This window comes from Eubalaena glacialis, chromosome 19 (genome assembly GCF_028564815.1).
Source record: "Eubalaena glacialis isolate mEubGla1 chromosome 19, mEubGla1.1.hap2.+ XY, whole genome shotgun sequence".
In the NCBI taxonomy this organism is placed as follows: Eukaryota; Metazoa; Chordata; class Mammalia; order Artiodactyla; family Balaenidae; genus Eubalaena; species Eubalaena glacialis.
In genome coordinates this window covers 10,067,280-10,079,168 of record NC_083734.1, presented here as the reverse complement: position 1 = coordinate 10,079,168, position 11,889 = coordinate 10,067,280, and the positions used below count along the sequence as shown (strand labels likewise).

Below are 11,889 nucleotides of genomic sequence, written 5' to 3'. Positions count from 1 at the left end.
TCGGCCGGGCTCGGAGTTTAATCTCACACACAGTGTCCGGCTTCCTGTTCTCATCCCCCCCCTCCCGCCCCGTTTCCCTGGCCCCTCCCTCTCTCCAGCCCGATCCGCCCGCCGGCTCCCCCTCCCCCGATCCCTCGGGTCCCGGGATGGGGGGGCGGTGAGGCAGGCACAGCCCCCCGCCCCCATGGCCGCCCGTCGGAGCCAGAGGCGGAGGGGGCGCCGGGGGGAGCCGGGCACCGCCCTGCTGGCCCCGCTCGTGCTGGGCCTGGGCCTGGCGCTGGCCTGCCTTGGCCTCCTGCTGGCCGTGGTCAGCCTGGGGAGCCGGGCATCGCTGTCTGCCCAGGTGAGGCCCGCCTGCACACCCCTCCCTGGGCAGATCAGGAGCGGACTCTACCGAGTAGCTGATGGGGCCGGGTGGGTCGAGGGCAGGGGGCCAGGAAGATGGGTGGAGGGTGAGATGTCAGGTGGAGAAGGACAGGGTGACGCTGCCTCCTTCCCAGCAGGAGCCTTCCCAGGGGGACCTGGTGGCAGAGGAGGACCCCGACCCGCTGGTGAGTGGGGGTGGGTGCTGGCCTCCGGCTGCCGGGCATGGGAAGTGTGTGCCCGCTGAGGATGCAGGGTGTGCCCCGGTTGTGCCAGCCGTGTGCGGGGGTGTGCACCAGCCGTGCTGTGGGGCATGGGTACGTGAGAGAGAGGGTGACAACTGTGTGTGAGGGGTTTGTACCGCGCTTGTGTCAGCCGAGTACGAAGTGTTTAGTGGCCGTGGTGGAAGTGGGAGTGTGTGGGTGTCTGCGTGGGAGAGGGATGCTGGCTGTGTGTGCGGTGCGTGTACCCACTGTGCATGCTGACTGGGTGTGGGCGTGTGTGCAATGTACCAATGGCTGGTTGGGCAGAGCAGGATAGGGGGATGTGGCTGGTTGTGGGAACGGGGGCGAGGGCTGCAGCCTGACCCTGGAACTTGCCTCCTCATGGCCCTGGCCACTCTTGGCTGAGGGGCTTGGTCTCTCCCTAAGACTTCTGTGGCTCTTGCTGGCTGGGGCCTCTCGTGACGGGCCCCCTGTCGGTCTCAGTTTATGTCTCTGGGAGTCCCTGGCAAGATCCTGGTTTAGCCCTGCCCTTAATGTCCCTAGGACCTGAATCCCCAGACAGAGGAGCGCCAGGATACCCTGCCTTTCCTGAAACTGGTTCGGCCTCGCAGGAGTGGTGAGCAGCCCTTTATCCCAACCTCAGGAATAATAATAGCGGCTGGTCTGTGGTGGCTTCTGGACTCATTATTGCTTTTGTTCCTCATAACAGCCCCGTGAAGCAGGCAGAGCAAAACCCATTATCCTCATTTACGGATAGAGAAACTGAGGCACTGAGAGTAAAGGGGGGGTTCAGAGTCATGGAAACTCGAACCTAGAATTCTGACCCTCCCTCTGAAGCTCATTCCATGGCATAGACCTGCTTCTCACTTCAGACCCTACCCCAGATATGAAGGCGGGATGGCCAGGAATTAGGAGAACCCCTGGGGTCCTGATGAAGATGAGGTGGGGGAGTCAGAGGCCTGAACCCCAAGAAGCAAAGAGACTTATGACTGGGGTGACCGTGTGACCACATATCCAGGTTTGCAGGGGGCTGTCCTGGCTTACACCTGTTAGCTCAGTGCGATGATTAATAACACCCCTATTGCTCTCAGAAGCATCCCAGTTTGGATGATAAATTATCAGCGGCTCTACCTATGGAGGAAGATAAGGCCTGAGGTTCTGAGGCCAGGAGTCTGGAGGAGAATAAGGATGCCAGGGTTTTGAGGGGGATGGAGCTGAGAGAGCAGCTCCTGGCCCCTCTAGACGTGGGGACTGCTTTGCCCATCTGTCTTTCTTTGATTCTCAGCACCTAAAGGCCGGAAACCACGGGCGCGCAGAGCGATTGCAGCCCACTATGAAGGTGGGTGACCGTGAGCCATGCCCAGGGAGAAGGGGTGGCAGAGGGGCAGGGCAGAGCTCACCAACCCTTCCCTGTGTCTTACAGTTCACCCACGACTGGGACAGGACGGAGCGCAGGCGGGTGAGACCCCATCCCCACCTCTGAGCTCTTCCCTGACCCCCACAGCACTGGCCTTCTAGACAAGGCCCCCCCCAAAACCTTGACTTCCCACCCTCATCCCCGCCTTCAGCCTCAGAACCCCAGAAGCCAGTTCAGGAAAGTGCTTAGGGCTCGCTTCTCTCGGCTCCCGAACCTGAACTTTCTCCGTGACTCAGACATAGGACCCTGGGGGAGGCCCCTTCCCCTCCCAGAGCACAGGCAGATTCCCCCCACCAAACTACCAGCCCAGCTTCTTCTTTAGCCCTCGCTTGTCTCCAAGAAGCATCTTTGATTTTTTTTTTCCTCTTCTTTCCCCTCCATATTCCAAGAGTCTTCTTGCTCTGATCATTTTTCTCCAAATGTTTCCAGTCTCTCTGCTCTTCTTTTCCATCCCTACCCTACTCCCCACCTCAGCGCCATGACCTCGGAACCGCAAACTCATTCTCCAGTCCCTTCCCCATTCTAGACTTTCCCCGCCCCTACTCTGTCCCACCTGTGTTGCCAAGCTAAGCCCCCCTGAAGCCCGCCTTCCATTATTCTGTTGCTTTTCTGCTTGGATTGCAGCCTCTCCCCGGTCTGGTCTCAACCTCTTTTCCTGGCACACCCTTATGCCTTCTCCACACTTGTTGGGCTGACACCCCCTCCCCATCAGCGTGCCTCGTCTGGACTTTGCACATCCTATTCTCTCACCTGGAATGCTCTTCCACGTGACAGGTCAGGAGGCAAGACATGAGAGTGGCTTAGTCTAGGGGTCTGGCAGCAGAGATGGAGAGAAGTAGACGGATTCAGAGTGTGGCTTGAAGATAGGGTTTGCTGTGGGGATGAGAAGGATAAGGGAGAGGGGGGAATCAGAAATGACTTCTAGATTTTTAACTTGGGCATCTTTGAGAATAATGGTGCCATTTATTAAAACGGGGGTTAACCAGGGAGGAAATAGGTTGCGAGGTGTGTAAATTAATAATTGAATTTGAGATCTAATAATAACTAAGTGGATACATAATAATAAACAAGTGAGTTTCACAAATAGATGGCTGCACACGGTAGAGTACACATCCTGGGCAGGATGTGTAGAGTCAGGAGTCATCACCAGATGGGGGCATTTAAAGCTATAGGTCTGGATGAGACACCCAGGGGAAAGACGGGCTCCACAAGCGAAGCCCTGAGGCTCTTGGACCTTTACAAATGGAGCAGAGGAGGAGAACCCAGCAGAGACTGAGAAGCAGCCAGAGAGAGGGGAAGAAACCCAGGGAGGGTGGTGTCCTGGAGTCTCGGAGGGGACACAGTTTTAAGAAGGAGCATGTGGCTGTCTGTGTTGAATGCAGATGACCAGTCACGTGAGATGAGAGCAGACAAATGGCCCCTGGGTTTGGTAACATTAAAAGTCAACTGGTGACCTTGACAAGGGCGGTGTCAGTGGTGTGGTTAGGATGGAAGCCAGCACGGATTACGTTAAGAGAAAATGGGAACTAGGAATCGGAGACAGTGACAACCCTTTCCAGAAGTTTCTCTGTGACAGGAGCAGAGAAATGGGCCAGGAGGGAGAGGAGGATATGAATCAAGGAAAAGTTCGGTCCTTTTAGTGATAAACAATACTGCATGAGTCTTAGCTAATACTTATTCAGTGTTTAATCTCATCTAATCCTCGAAACAGTCCTGAAAGGAAGATAATCCGATCATCTCCATTTTACAGATAGAGGTGATGTAACTTGTCATGATGATACTAAGAGGTGGAGCCAGGATTTGAACCCAGCTAGTGTGTGCTTGTGTTCCAGACATTGTATGAGAGGCAACTGCTGGTGCATGGGTGGGGGAACCTGCAGGGCAACATCAAGAAGGTGGGAGGGGGTGGGTTCCAGAAGGAAGAGAGGGACACATCATCCCATCACCATAAGAGGCTCAATGGCAACCATGAGAACAAGTTGGTTTGTGGTTTCAGTGGCAGGACGTGGGGGAGCCCTTACCTGATGACTTCTAGGTCCTCTGGAGAACGAGGGAGACAGGGGCAGGAGAGATGGTGCTAAAGCAAGCGTAGTTGCCATGCAGTACTGCCATGCAGTAAGGAATGAGTTGTGACTGTGAAACTGAGTGACACCACGGTCCCAGACACACCATGCCCTTAGCCACAACCAGCTCAAACTGGTTCCCTAGCCAGGAATGCCCTCTCTCCTTCTCGCCCCCTACTCTTCCTGCTCCAGGCCGACCTTCCTCCCTTCTGTATGGACCATTTATTTCAGCGGTTACCCAGACATTCATTCATTCATTGACTCAACACACACGCCCTGAGATCCCACTGTTTGTAAGGACCCGGCTAGGTGCCCACAGTGAATAATACCCAGACCTATTTACAAGGAATTGCTGTCCAGGAGAAGAGACAAACATATAAATTTGTAAATTACAGTGTGATACAACAAGAACAATAAAGAAAGTAGCCAGAGGTGTATGGCGGCACAGAGGAAGACAAGTTTACAATGGAGTAAGGGACTCCTTCCCCAAGAAGGTGTGGGCCTTGAAGTGTGAGTGTGAGATGGACAGGGGGGCAGGGGCCACTTGTGCAAAAGCCCCGAGTCTGCCAAGAGTATGATGAGGCTGGGGGACCGGAGCAGCTCGATGTGGCTGAGGAGACAGAACTAGAAGAGCAACATGGGGTGAGGCCAGAGAAGAATATGGAGCCAGGTCACAAATGGAATCTGGAAGTTATCCTGAGGTCAAAACAAGAGAGGCAGGCTCGCATCTGCATTTTAGAAACGTCACTCTGTGGCTCTGTGTCGCGTAGCGAGTAAACTGGACCAGGCAAGACTGGAAACAGGGAGTCCAAAAAGGAAGCAGGCTGGGAAGAGTCCCAGTGGGAAGTGGCAGGGGCCAGACCAGGGAGGGAGACAGAGCTATTTAGGTGGCAGAATTGCTAGAAACTGGTGATCAGTGAATGAAACTGGTAAAGGAGAGAGTGGCTTGGCTGCCTGGTAAGAGGTAGAACCAGGAACCCAATGTGGAATGCAGACAGTCAAGCAAGTTTGGGATGGGGCAGCACCAGGCTCAGTTTTGATCTAGGTGAGTTTGAGGTGCCAGGGGCTATTCTGATGGCAGGCAGGTAGCAGTGTCAGGAGGGGCAGGCAAGGGCAGGGCTGGAGACTCAGGTTGGAGTCTGCAAAATAAAGGCCAAGGGAACCCCTAGGTGGGGATGAAAATGCCCAGCGAGCGTCATGTTCTCCTTGAGAAAGCAACAAGAACAGTGCACAGGGGCAGGCAGAGGGTGGGGCTGCTGGGGAAGGAAGCTGGCCAGGCTACTGAGATGAAGCAGTGAAGCCCTGGAGAGTGGCCCATGGACCCAAACAAGAGAGAGCTGTTGCCATGGCCGCCTCCTTCCCTCTATCTTCCCACCAGCGTGTGCTTGGTGCCCACTCAGGGCAGGCCCAGCTCCAGGGGCTGGGGTGCAGTAACAAGACCAATACCTCTGCCCCCTGGGGGAGTCAGACCCCAAACTATCACAGAAGGAAATAAAATGATTTCCCTCCTTGGTGACTGCTGTGAGAGAAACGGGGTGAGTGGAGGAGAGATTATCGGAGACAAGCTATTTCAGGCTGGGAGGACTGGGGAGGTCTCTCAGAGGGACCAGTCTGACAGAAGGGGCCAGGCAGGGGAGGAATCCTGCGGGGAGGGAAGAGCAGTAAAAGCCCTGTGGAAACAATGAGCTTGGTGCGCAGCGGGAACAGAAAGTGGTCTGGAGTGGCTAGAGTCTTGTGACTTGGAGGAATGTGTGAGATTAGATGCGAGAGGTAAACAGGGGCAGCCCATAGAGGACCTGGGAAGCCACTTGAGACCCTGCTCTGTCATTTGATTATTTATCTTCTTTACAATTTGCAATTACCCTCACTCTAGATTTTTTTTTTTTTGGGTAATGGCTTTATTGAGATATAATTCACATTCTATATAATTCACCTGTTTAAAGTGTACAATTAAGTTTTTAGTATATTCACAGAGTTGTGAGATCATCACTACGGTAATTTTAGAGAGTTTTCATTACCTCAAAAAGAAACCCTGTACCCTTTACCCACCACCCCATATTTCCGTGATCCCCCCAGCCCTAAGCAACCACTAATCTACTTTCTGTCTCTATATATTTGCTTACTTGGACATTTCATAGAAATCGTATAATTTGTGATCCTTTGTGACTGGCTTCTTTCACTTAGCATGATGTTGTCAAGGCTCCTCTATATTGTAGTGTGTATTAGTATTCCATTTCTTTTTTTTTTTTTTTTTTTCCCCTTGGCCCCAGTGCGTGGCTTGTGGGATCTTAGTTCCCCAGCCAAGGATCGAACCCGCAACCCCTGAAGTGGAAGTGCAGAGTCTTAACCACTGGACCGCCAGGGAAGTCCCATTATTGCATTTCTTTTTATGGCTGAATCATACCTCATTGTATGGACTTAACACAATTTTCCTTATCCATTCATCAGTGGATGGACATTTGGGTACCATTTTATTATTTTTAATTTTTTTTTCTTTTTTCCCCTCTTTTTAGCTTTTTTTTCATATTTTCCTTTTCTCTTATTTTTAATTTTAATAATCCAAGTAACGTATGATTCAAGTAATGCATCGATACATTCTCTAAGTAGAAGAACAGACAATACAGACACAAACTATAAAAGCCCCCATACTTCTTCAGTCCTCCTCTTCTCCCCAGAAGTGGCTGGTGACAACTTGCCCTGTATGTTCTGGTCATATATGTGGGGTTTCTTCACCGAACTTCCTATTACACTCCCAGCTCCCTAGGCCCTGGCGCCTCCCTTGCCCTGGGCCCTCTAGATATCTTCTGGGTAAGGTAGGCCCAAAGGTTTATAAACTCAGTGGCTGGGGAGTGTGAGAAAGTTCTATAAAGGGATTTCCCCCTGTCTCTGAACATCCACATTCAGGTGTGGACGGGACGGTGAGTGGCTGGGAAGAGGCCAAAATCAACAGCTCCAACCCACTGCGCTATGACCGCCAGAGCGGGCAATTTATGGTCACCCGGGCTGGGCTGTACTACCTGTACTGTCAGGTAAGCCCCACCTGGCTCCACGGGTAGAGCAGGAACTGAGGGAGAAGGGCTGGGCTTAAGGGGTGGGGGCAAGTTAAAGGTGGGGAGTAGGAGCTTGGGGTCTGGGCTGGAGAGGAGCCCAGGGCAAGCAGAGGCCTGGACTCCGCCCCCCCTCCCCCACCCCCTCCCCCGCCCCCCAGGTGCACTTTGATGAGGGGAAGGCTGTCTACCTGAAGCTGGACCTGCTGGTGGATGACACGCTGGCCCTGCGCTGCCTGGAGGAGTTCTCGGCCACAGCGGCCAGTTCCCTCGGGCCCCAGCTCCGTCTCTGCCAGGTGTCCGGGCTGTTGCCCCTGCGGCCAGGGTCCTCCCTGCGGATCCGCACCCTCCCCTGGGCCCATCTCAAGGCTGCCCCCTTCCTCACCTACTTTGGACTCTTCCAAGTTCACTGAGGCGGCCCTGGTCTCCCGGTGGTTTGCCAAGGCCGCTGGCTCCCCACGGCAGCTCTCTGAGCACCCCAGTCCCCTCTGCCCACCCTGAGCGGCTCCTCCCCCAGACCTGCCTCTCCCTCTGCAGGCTGCCAGGGCACGCTCAAGAGATGTCCATGCCACAGAAATAGTCCCCTCATCTCTGACAGCTCCCCGCACCTCCAGCTCTCCACCTCACTAGCTCCCAAACCCCCATTTATCTCCTGACTCCCCACCCTGGCCGCAGCCCCCCAGGACACTGTGTTTACTGTACTCTGGGTGACGATGGGTCCTGAATACCCCTCTTCAGGCACTAAGAGGGGCTGGATGCCAGAGAGACTGGGACTAGGCCAGGAGTTCCCGAATGTGAGGGGTAAGAGACCAAGACATGATAATTCCTCCCCTGATAATTCCCTGTGGATTTTTAAAACAGATATTATTTTTATTATTGTTGTGACAAAATGTTGATAAGTGGATATTAAAAAGAATAAGTCATGGTCGCTCTCTTTATTGGGCCTTAGGGGACATCCTCGGGGTAGCTGAGGGCCATGCGAAGGGGGTCTGGGAATTGGGGAGTGGGGGGCAGGACGCCCGGAATTCCAGGGCGACGTCCAGGCTTGGGAGTGGGGACCTACATGCCTCTAACCCCCAAGCATGAGCAGAGAGCCGAAAGGCAAACTGCCAGGAAAAAAAATCAATCCTCTGCCCAAGGTCCAGCAGAAGCAGCCTCATTTACCTATAGGAGGCGGGCTTCCTCCTGCGGGGAATCCCTGGGCTGGGAGGAGCAGGAGCCCTTCCTCCTGGCAGCCTCGGAAACTTCAGCAGGTGCTGGCACAAGCCCTGGCTGGGACGCGGGGTGGGAGCAGGCCCAGCATGGGGGCTCAGGGTCAGGAAGCGGGACGCCGGGGCCCAGGAACACGGACACCTGCGTCCTTGGGGCCAGGGAGGAATCCTACAGTGGCAGGGTGCTTGGGCTGTCTCTTTCTCTCTTTGTCCAGAGCCTTATGTAAGAGCTTTTCTCGGGAAACAGGAAGTCCTGCCTGCCAAGTTCAGCACAGGGAGTAGTGCAGGCCTTATTCCAACACACCCGGCCTGGCCTTAACCCCAGAACTCAGCCAGTTTCTTGCTTCCGCGACCCTGGTTCTCCTCCCCACTGACGCCCTCCCCTTCTTTCCCACCTTTGGTCTCTCTCAGCAAACTGCCCCAGAGATCTCGCCTGTGCCCGGGCCAGAGGGTCTTCCACTCTCACCCCTTGACCCTCAATGCTGCCCAGCTCGTCCCTCCATCCCGGCTCCTGGCACCATGCCCCATAGCCAGCCAACCTTCCCTCCCCCACTTCTGGGGCCGCCCTGGGGTTCCTGCGCTCTGGCCGCTCCTCCCGGGTGTCACTGGCAGCCCTGTCCTTCTTAGAGAGACTGACAACAAATTCTCCTGAGGCTGGAGGAGGGTGAGGGGTCTCAGGACAACACTGGCCCCGCAGCGGGGTGCCAGGAGCACCAACAGTGCCCCGAGCTTGCTTTCTGCCTCCCTCCTTTTTATTCTCAAGTTCCTTTTTATTTCTCCCTTGCGTAACGCCCTTCTTCCCTTCTGCACCACTGCCTGCACCCCGACCCTCCCCGTCACCTCCTTGCTACCCCACTCCTGAGGCTACAGCTGTTGGCAGGGTCCCCAGCTCATGCCGGCCTTATCTCCTTCTTTACTAGCCCCCAAAGGGCCCCCGGGAGACATGGGGGGCCCAGTCCGAGAGCCGGCACTCTCAGTTGCCCTCTGGTTGAGTTGGGGGGCGGCTCTGGGGGCTGTGGCTTGTGCCATGGTTCTGCTGACCCAACAAACAGAGCTGCAGACCTTAAGGAGAGAGGTGACCCGGCTGCAGAGGACCAGAGGGCCCTCCGAGAAGGGGGAAGGGTATCTGTGGCTGAGCCTCCGGGAGCAGGTGAGTGAGGGGAGAAGGGTGTCTGGGAGAGAAGGATGGGTGGCAGGGTGGTCTCCAGGCCTCTTGGTTCCAGCCGCCTGCTCTGCAAAGTTTTCAATGGGTGCAAGAGAGGGTCCCAGGTTTGGAGGTCAAGGGAGCAACCATTCCAGGAAAGGAAATGGTTAAAGATTAATGCTTCTCGTACCTAACAGATCCTGGAGGACAGCCAGCACCAAGACTCAGGTTGCTGGGGAAAGGTGCAGGAGAGATGTGAGGCATTCCTGGGGCGGGGGAGGCCTGGGGGAAAGGCTTTCTGGGACCCTTGCATCTTAGCCTAACCCTGACCCTCTTTCCATGAGCAGAGCTCTGATGGCGTGGAAGCCCGGGAGAATGGGGAGAGATCCCGGAGGAGGAGAGCAGTGCTCACCAAAAAACAGAAGAGTGAGGCCCCCAGGGTGCAGCAGGGGTGGGAGGTGATCAAGCAGCACGGGGATTTGGAGACTGAGACCCTGAGCCAGGGGTGAGGGTGGAGGGCTGACAACAGAGCAACGGGGGTAGGTGGGCGCTGCTGAGATTTCCTCCTTCTCTCCCCAGAGAAGCGCTCAGTCCTTCATCTCGTTCCCGTTAACATCACCTCCAAGGGTGAGCACTATTTTCAATAATGGCTTTTGAGCAGAGGCAAAATCTAGGAACTGTGGGGCTGGCACCTGGGCCCAAGAGAACCTTAGAGGAGAAAGTGTCTGAGTGTGCACAGAAATCCTGACTGCCACACTCCTTGCCTCCAGAGGACTCTGATGTGACAGAGGTGATGTGGCAACCAGCTCTCTGGCGTGGGAGAGGCCTGGAGGCCCAAGGATATGTCATTCGAGTCTGGGATGCTGGAGTTTATCTGCTGTACAGCCAGGTAACCCCAAACACCCCCGGAGCCTCACCTGAGGGCCTGTTCTCCCAAAGCCTTATGCCCCAGCACTGAGGGTTCCCAACCCCTATGCATACGCAACTTAGAGGACCCTTCTTCATTCCTCGGCTCCCTTGTCAGGGCTCCTGAGGCCGCCCAGACCTGAGCCACACTATCCCGTTTTCTTCATCTCCTCCCCTCCCTGCCAGGTCTTGTTTCATGATGTGACTTTCACCATGGGTCAGGTGGTATCCCGGGAGGGCCAGGGAAGGCAGGAGACTCTATTCCGATGTATACGAAGCATGCCCTCCAACCCCGACTGGGCCTACAATAGCTGTTACAGCGCAGGTGAGAGCCTGAGAGGCGGGTGAGCAGTGGAGGGTGGATGCGAGGAGAGCAGGGGATCTCTGACCTGGGGGCACTGGTGCGGGAGCTACAGCAGGGGGATGGAAGAAGCGTGGGTGTAGAGGCAGAGCTGAGGAGTGAAGGACAGAATACCTTGGTCCTTACAGGAGGCAGAAAAAAGGTTGAGCTGGAGAAGGGAGGGTGAAACATCACAGTATCTTTATGGCCGTGCTTCACTGAGCATCTCTTTTCTCCCTTTTCTCAGGTGTCTTCCATTTACACCAGGGGGATACCCTGAGTGTCATAATCCCCCGGGCAAGGGCGAAACTTAGCCTCTCTCCACATGGAACCTTCCTGGGGCTTGTGAAACTGTGATTGTGTTGTAAAAGGTGGTTCTGAGCTTGGAAGACCAGGGTGGGTTCATTTTGGAGACAGCCCAGAGCTGACCAGACAAAGGACAGGGAACAGTCAGGAACAGAGGCCTCTTCTGGGTTTGACTGGAATCCCAGGTTTGACAGCTCGTGACTCTCCCTTCCTCCCTTCTCCCCCCCCACCCCACCCCCAGGACTTCGAATTCATGGATATTAAAGAGGTAGTAGAATATCTTGCTCTTAGTCTCCATCCAGCCCCAAATTCTTGAGGGAATTGGGCGGGGGTGGGAAATGCCCGGCATTGTCTAGACTTGCTCTGGGTCCCACTGGAATGCTTCCAGAACAGCACCACCATCTAGCGGCAATCTGAGACAATGATCCTGCCTGTTGGCAGATGACCACGAATCCTTCCGCCACTCAGGAAAACTCCTGGTTCTTTACACCACACCTCTCCAGGTATCCTCTGCCTCTCCACTCCACAAGAAGCCTCATCTTCACTCTCCTCTCTCCATCTATTGGGGCCCAGTTTCCATCACTGTCTCCAGAGGTGTAATTATTATGCGCCCGTCTGCAGAAGGTGCCCAACGACGACGGTCCCCTTGCAGCCACATCATTACTCTTCGGGTGCCAACTTTTGCCTTTCACGCTCTCCACTGCCCTGGCGCGGCAGGCCACTCTAAGCCTCTCTGGACTGGGAGGGGAGCCGGGGAGCCTCGGATAAATCGTACGCCCTAGTCCTGATCCTGTCTCACTCCTCTGATCTCTCCTTTCTGCGCAAGCCCTGCCTAAAGTTAAAAAATAAAAGAGAATAAATGGAACCT

General features: G+C 55.0%; 1 protein-coding gene across 8 annotated transcripts; it reads left to right on the top strand.

Annotated features, from left to right (window-relative positions):
* The first annotated feature begins 90 nt into the window (after positions 1–90).
* On the top strand, positions 91–11,300 carry LOC133079653 (tumor necrosis factor ligand superfamily member 12). Of its 8 annotated transcripts, none has more exons than XM_061175247.1 (11): positions 91–343; positions 501–551; positions 1,131–1,203; positions 1,873–1,926; positions 2,011–2,046; positions 9,246–9,475; positions 9,817–9,895; positions 10,049–10,096; positions 10,240–10,358; positions 10,562–10,700; positions 10,963–11,300. In XM_061175247.1, the coding sequence occupies exons 1-11, from the start codon at positions 185–187 to the stop codon at positions 11,070–11,072; spliced, it is 1,098 nt and encodes a 365-aa protein (XP_061031230.1). In that variant the 5' UTR covers positions 91–184; the 3' UTR covers positions 11,073–11,300. The 8 variants fall into 8 exon arrangements, with proteins under 8 accessions (XP_061031230.1, XP_061031232.1, XP_061031224.1 ...); XM_061175241.1 differs by having other exon boundaries at positions 105–343; positions 504–551; XM_061175243.1 differs by having other exon boundaries at positions 105–343; positions 9,378–9,475.
* The last annotated feature ends 589 nt before the right edge of the window (positions 11,301–11,889 follow it).

Excerpts from the sequence above, each read along its gene's own strand:
- LOC133079653 (XM_061175247.1), top strand. The coding sequence starts at position 185 with ATGGCCGCCCGTCGGAGCCAGAGGCGGAGGGGGCGCCGGGGGGAGCCG. Across the intron at positions 1,927-2,010 it reads GATTGCAGCCCACTATGAAG|TTCACCCACGACTGGGACAG; the intron begins GTGGGTGACCGT and ends TGTGTCTTACAG. Across the intron at positions 9,476-9,816 it reads GGCTGAGCCTCCGGGAGCAG|AGCTCTGATGGCGTGGAAGC; the intron begins GTGAGTGAGGGG and ends TTCCATGAGCAG.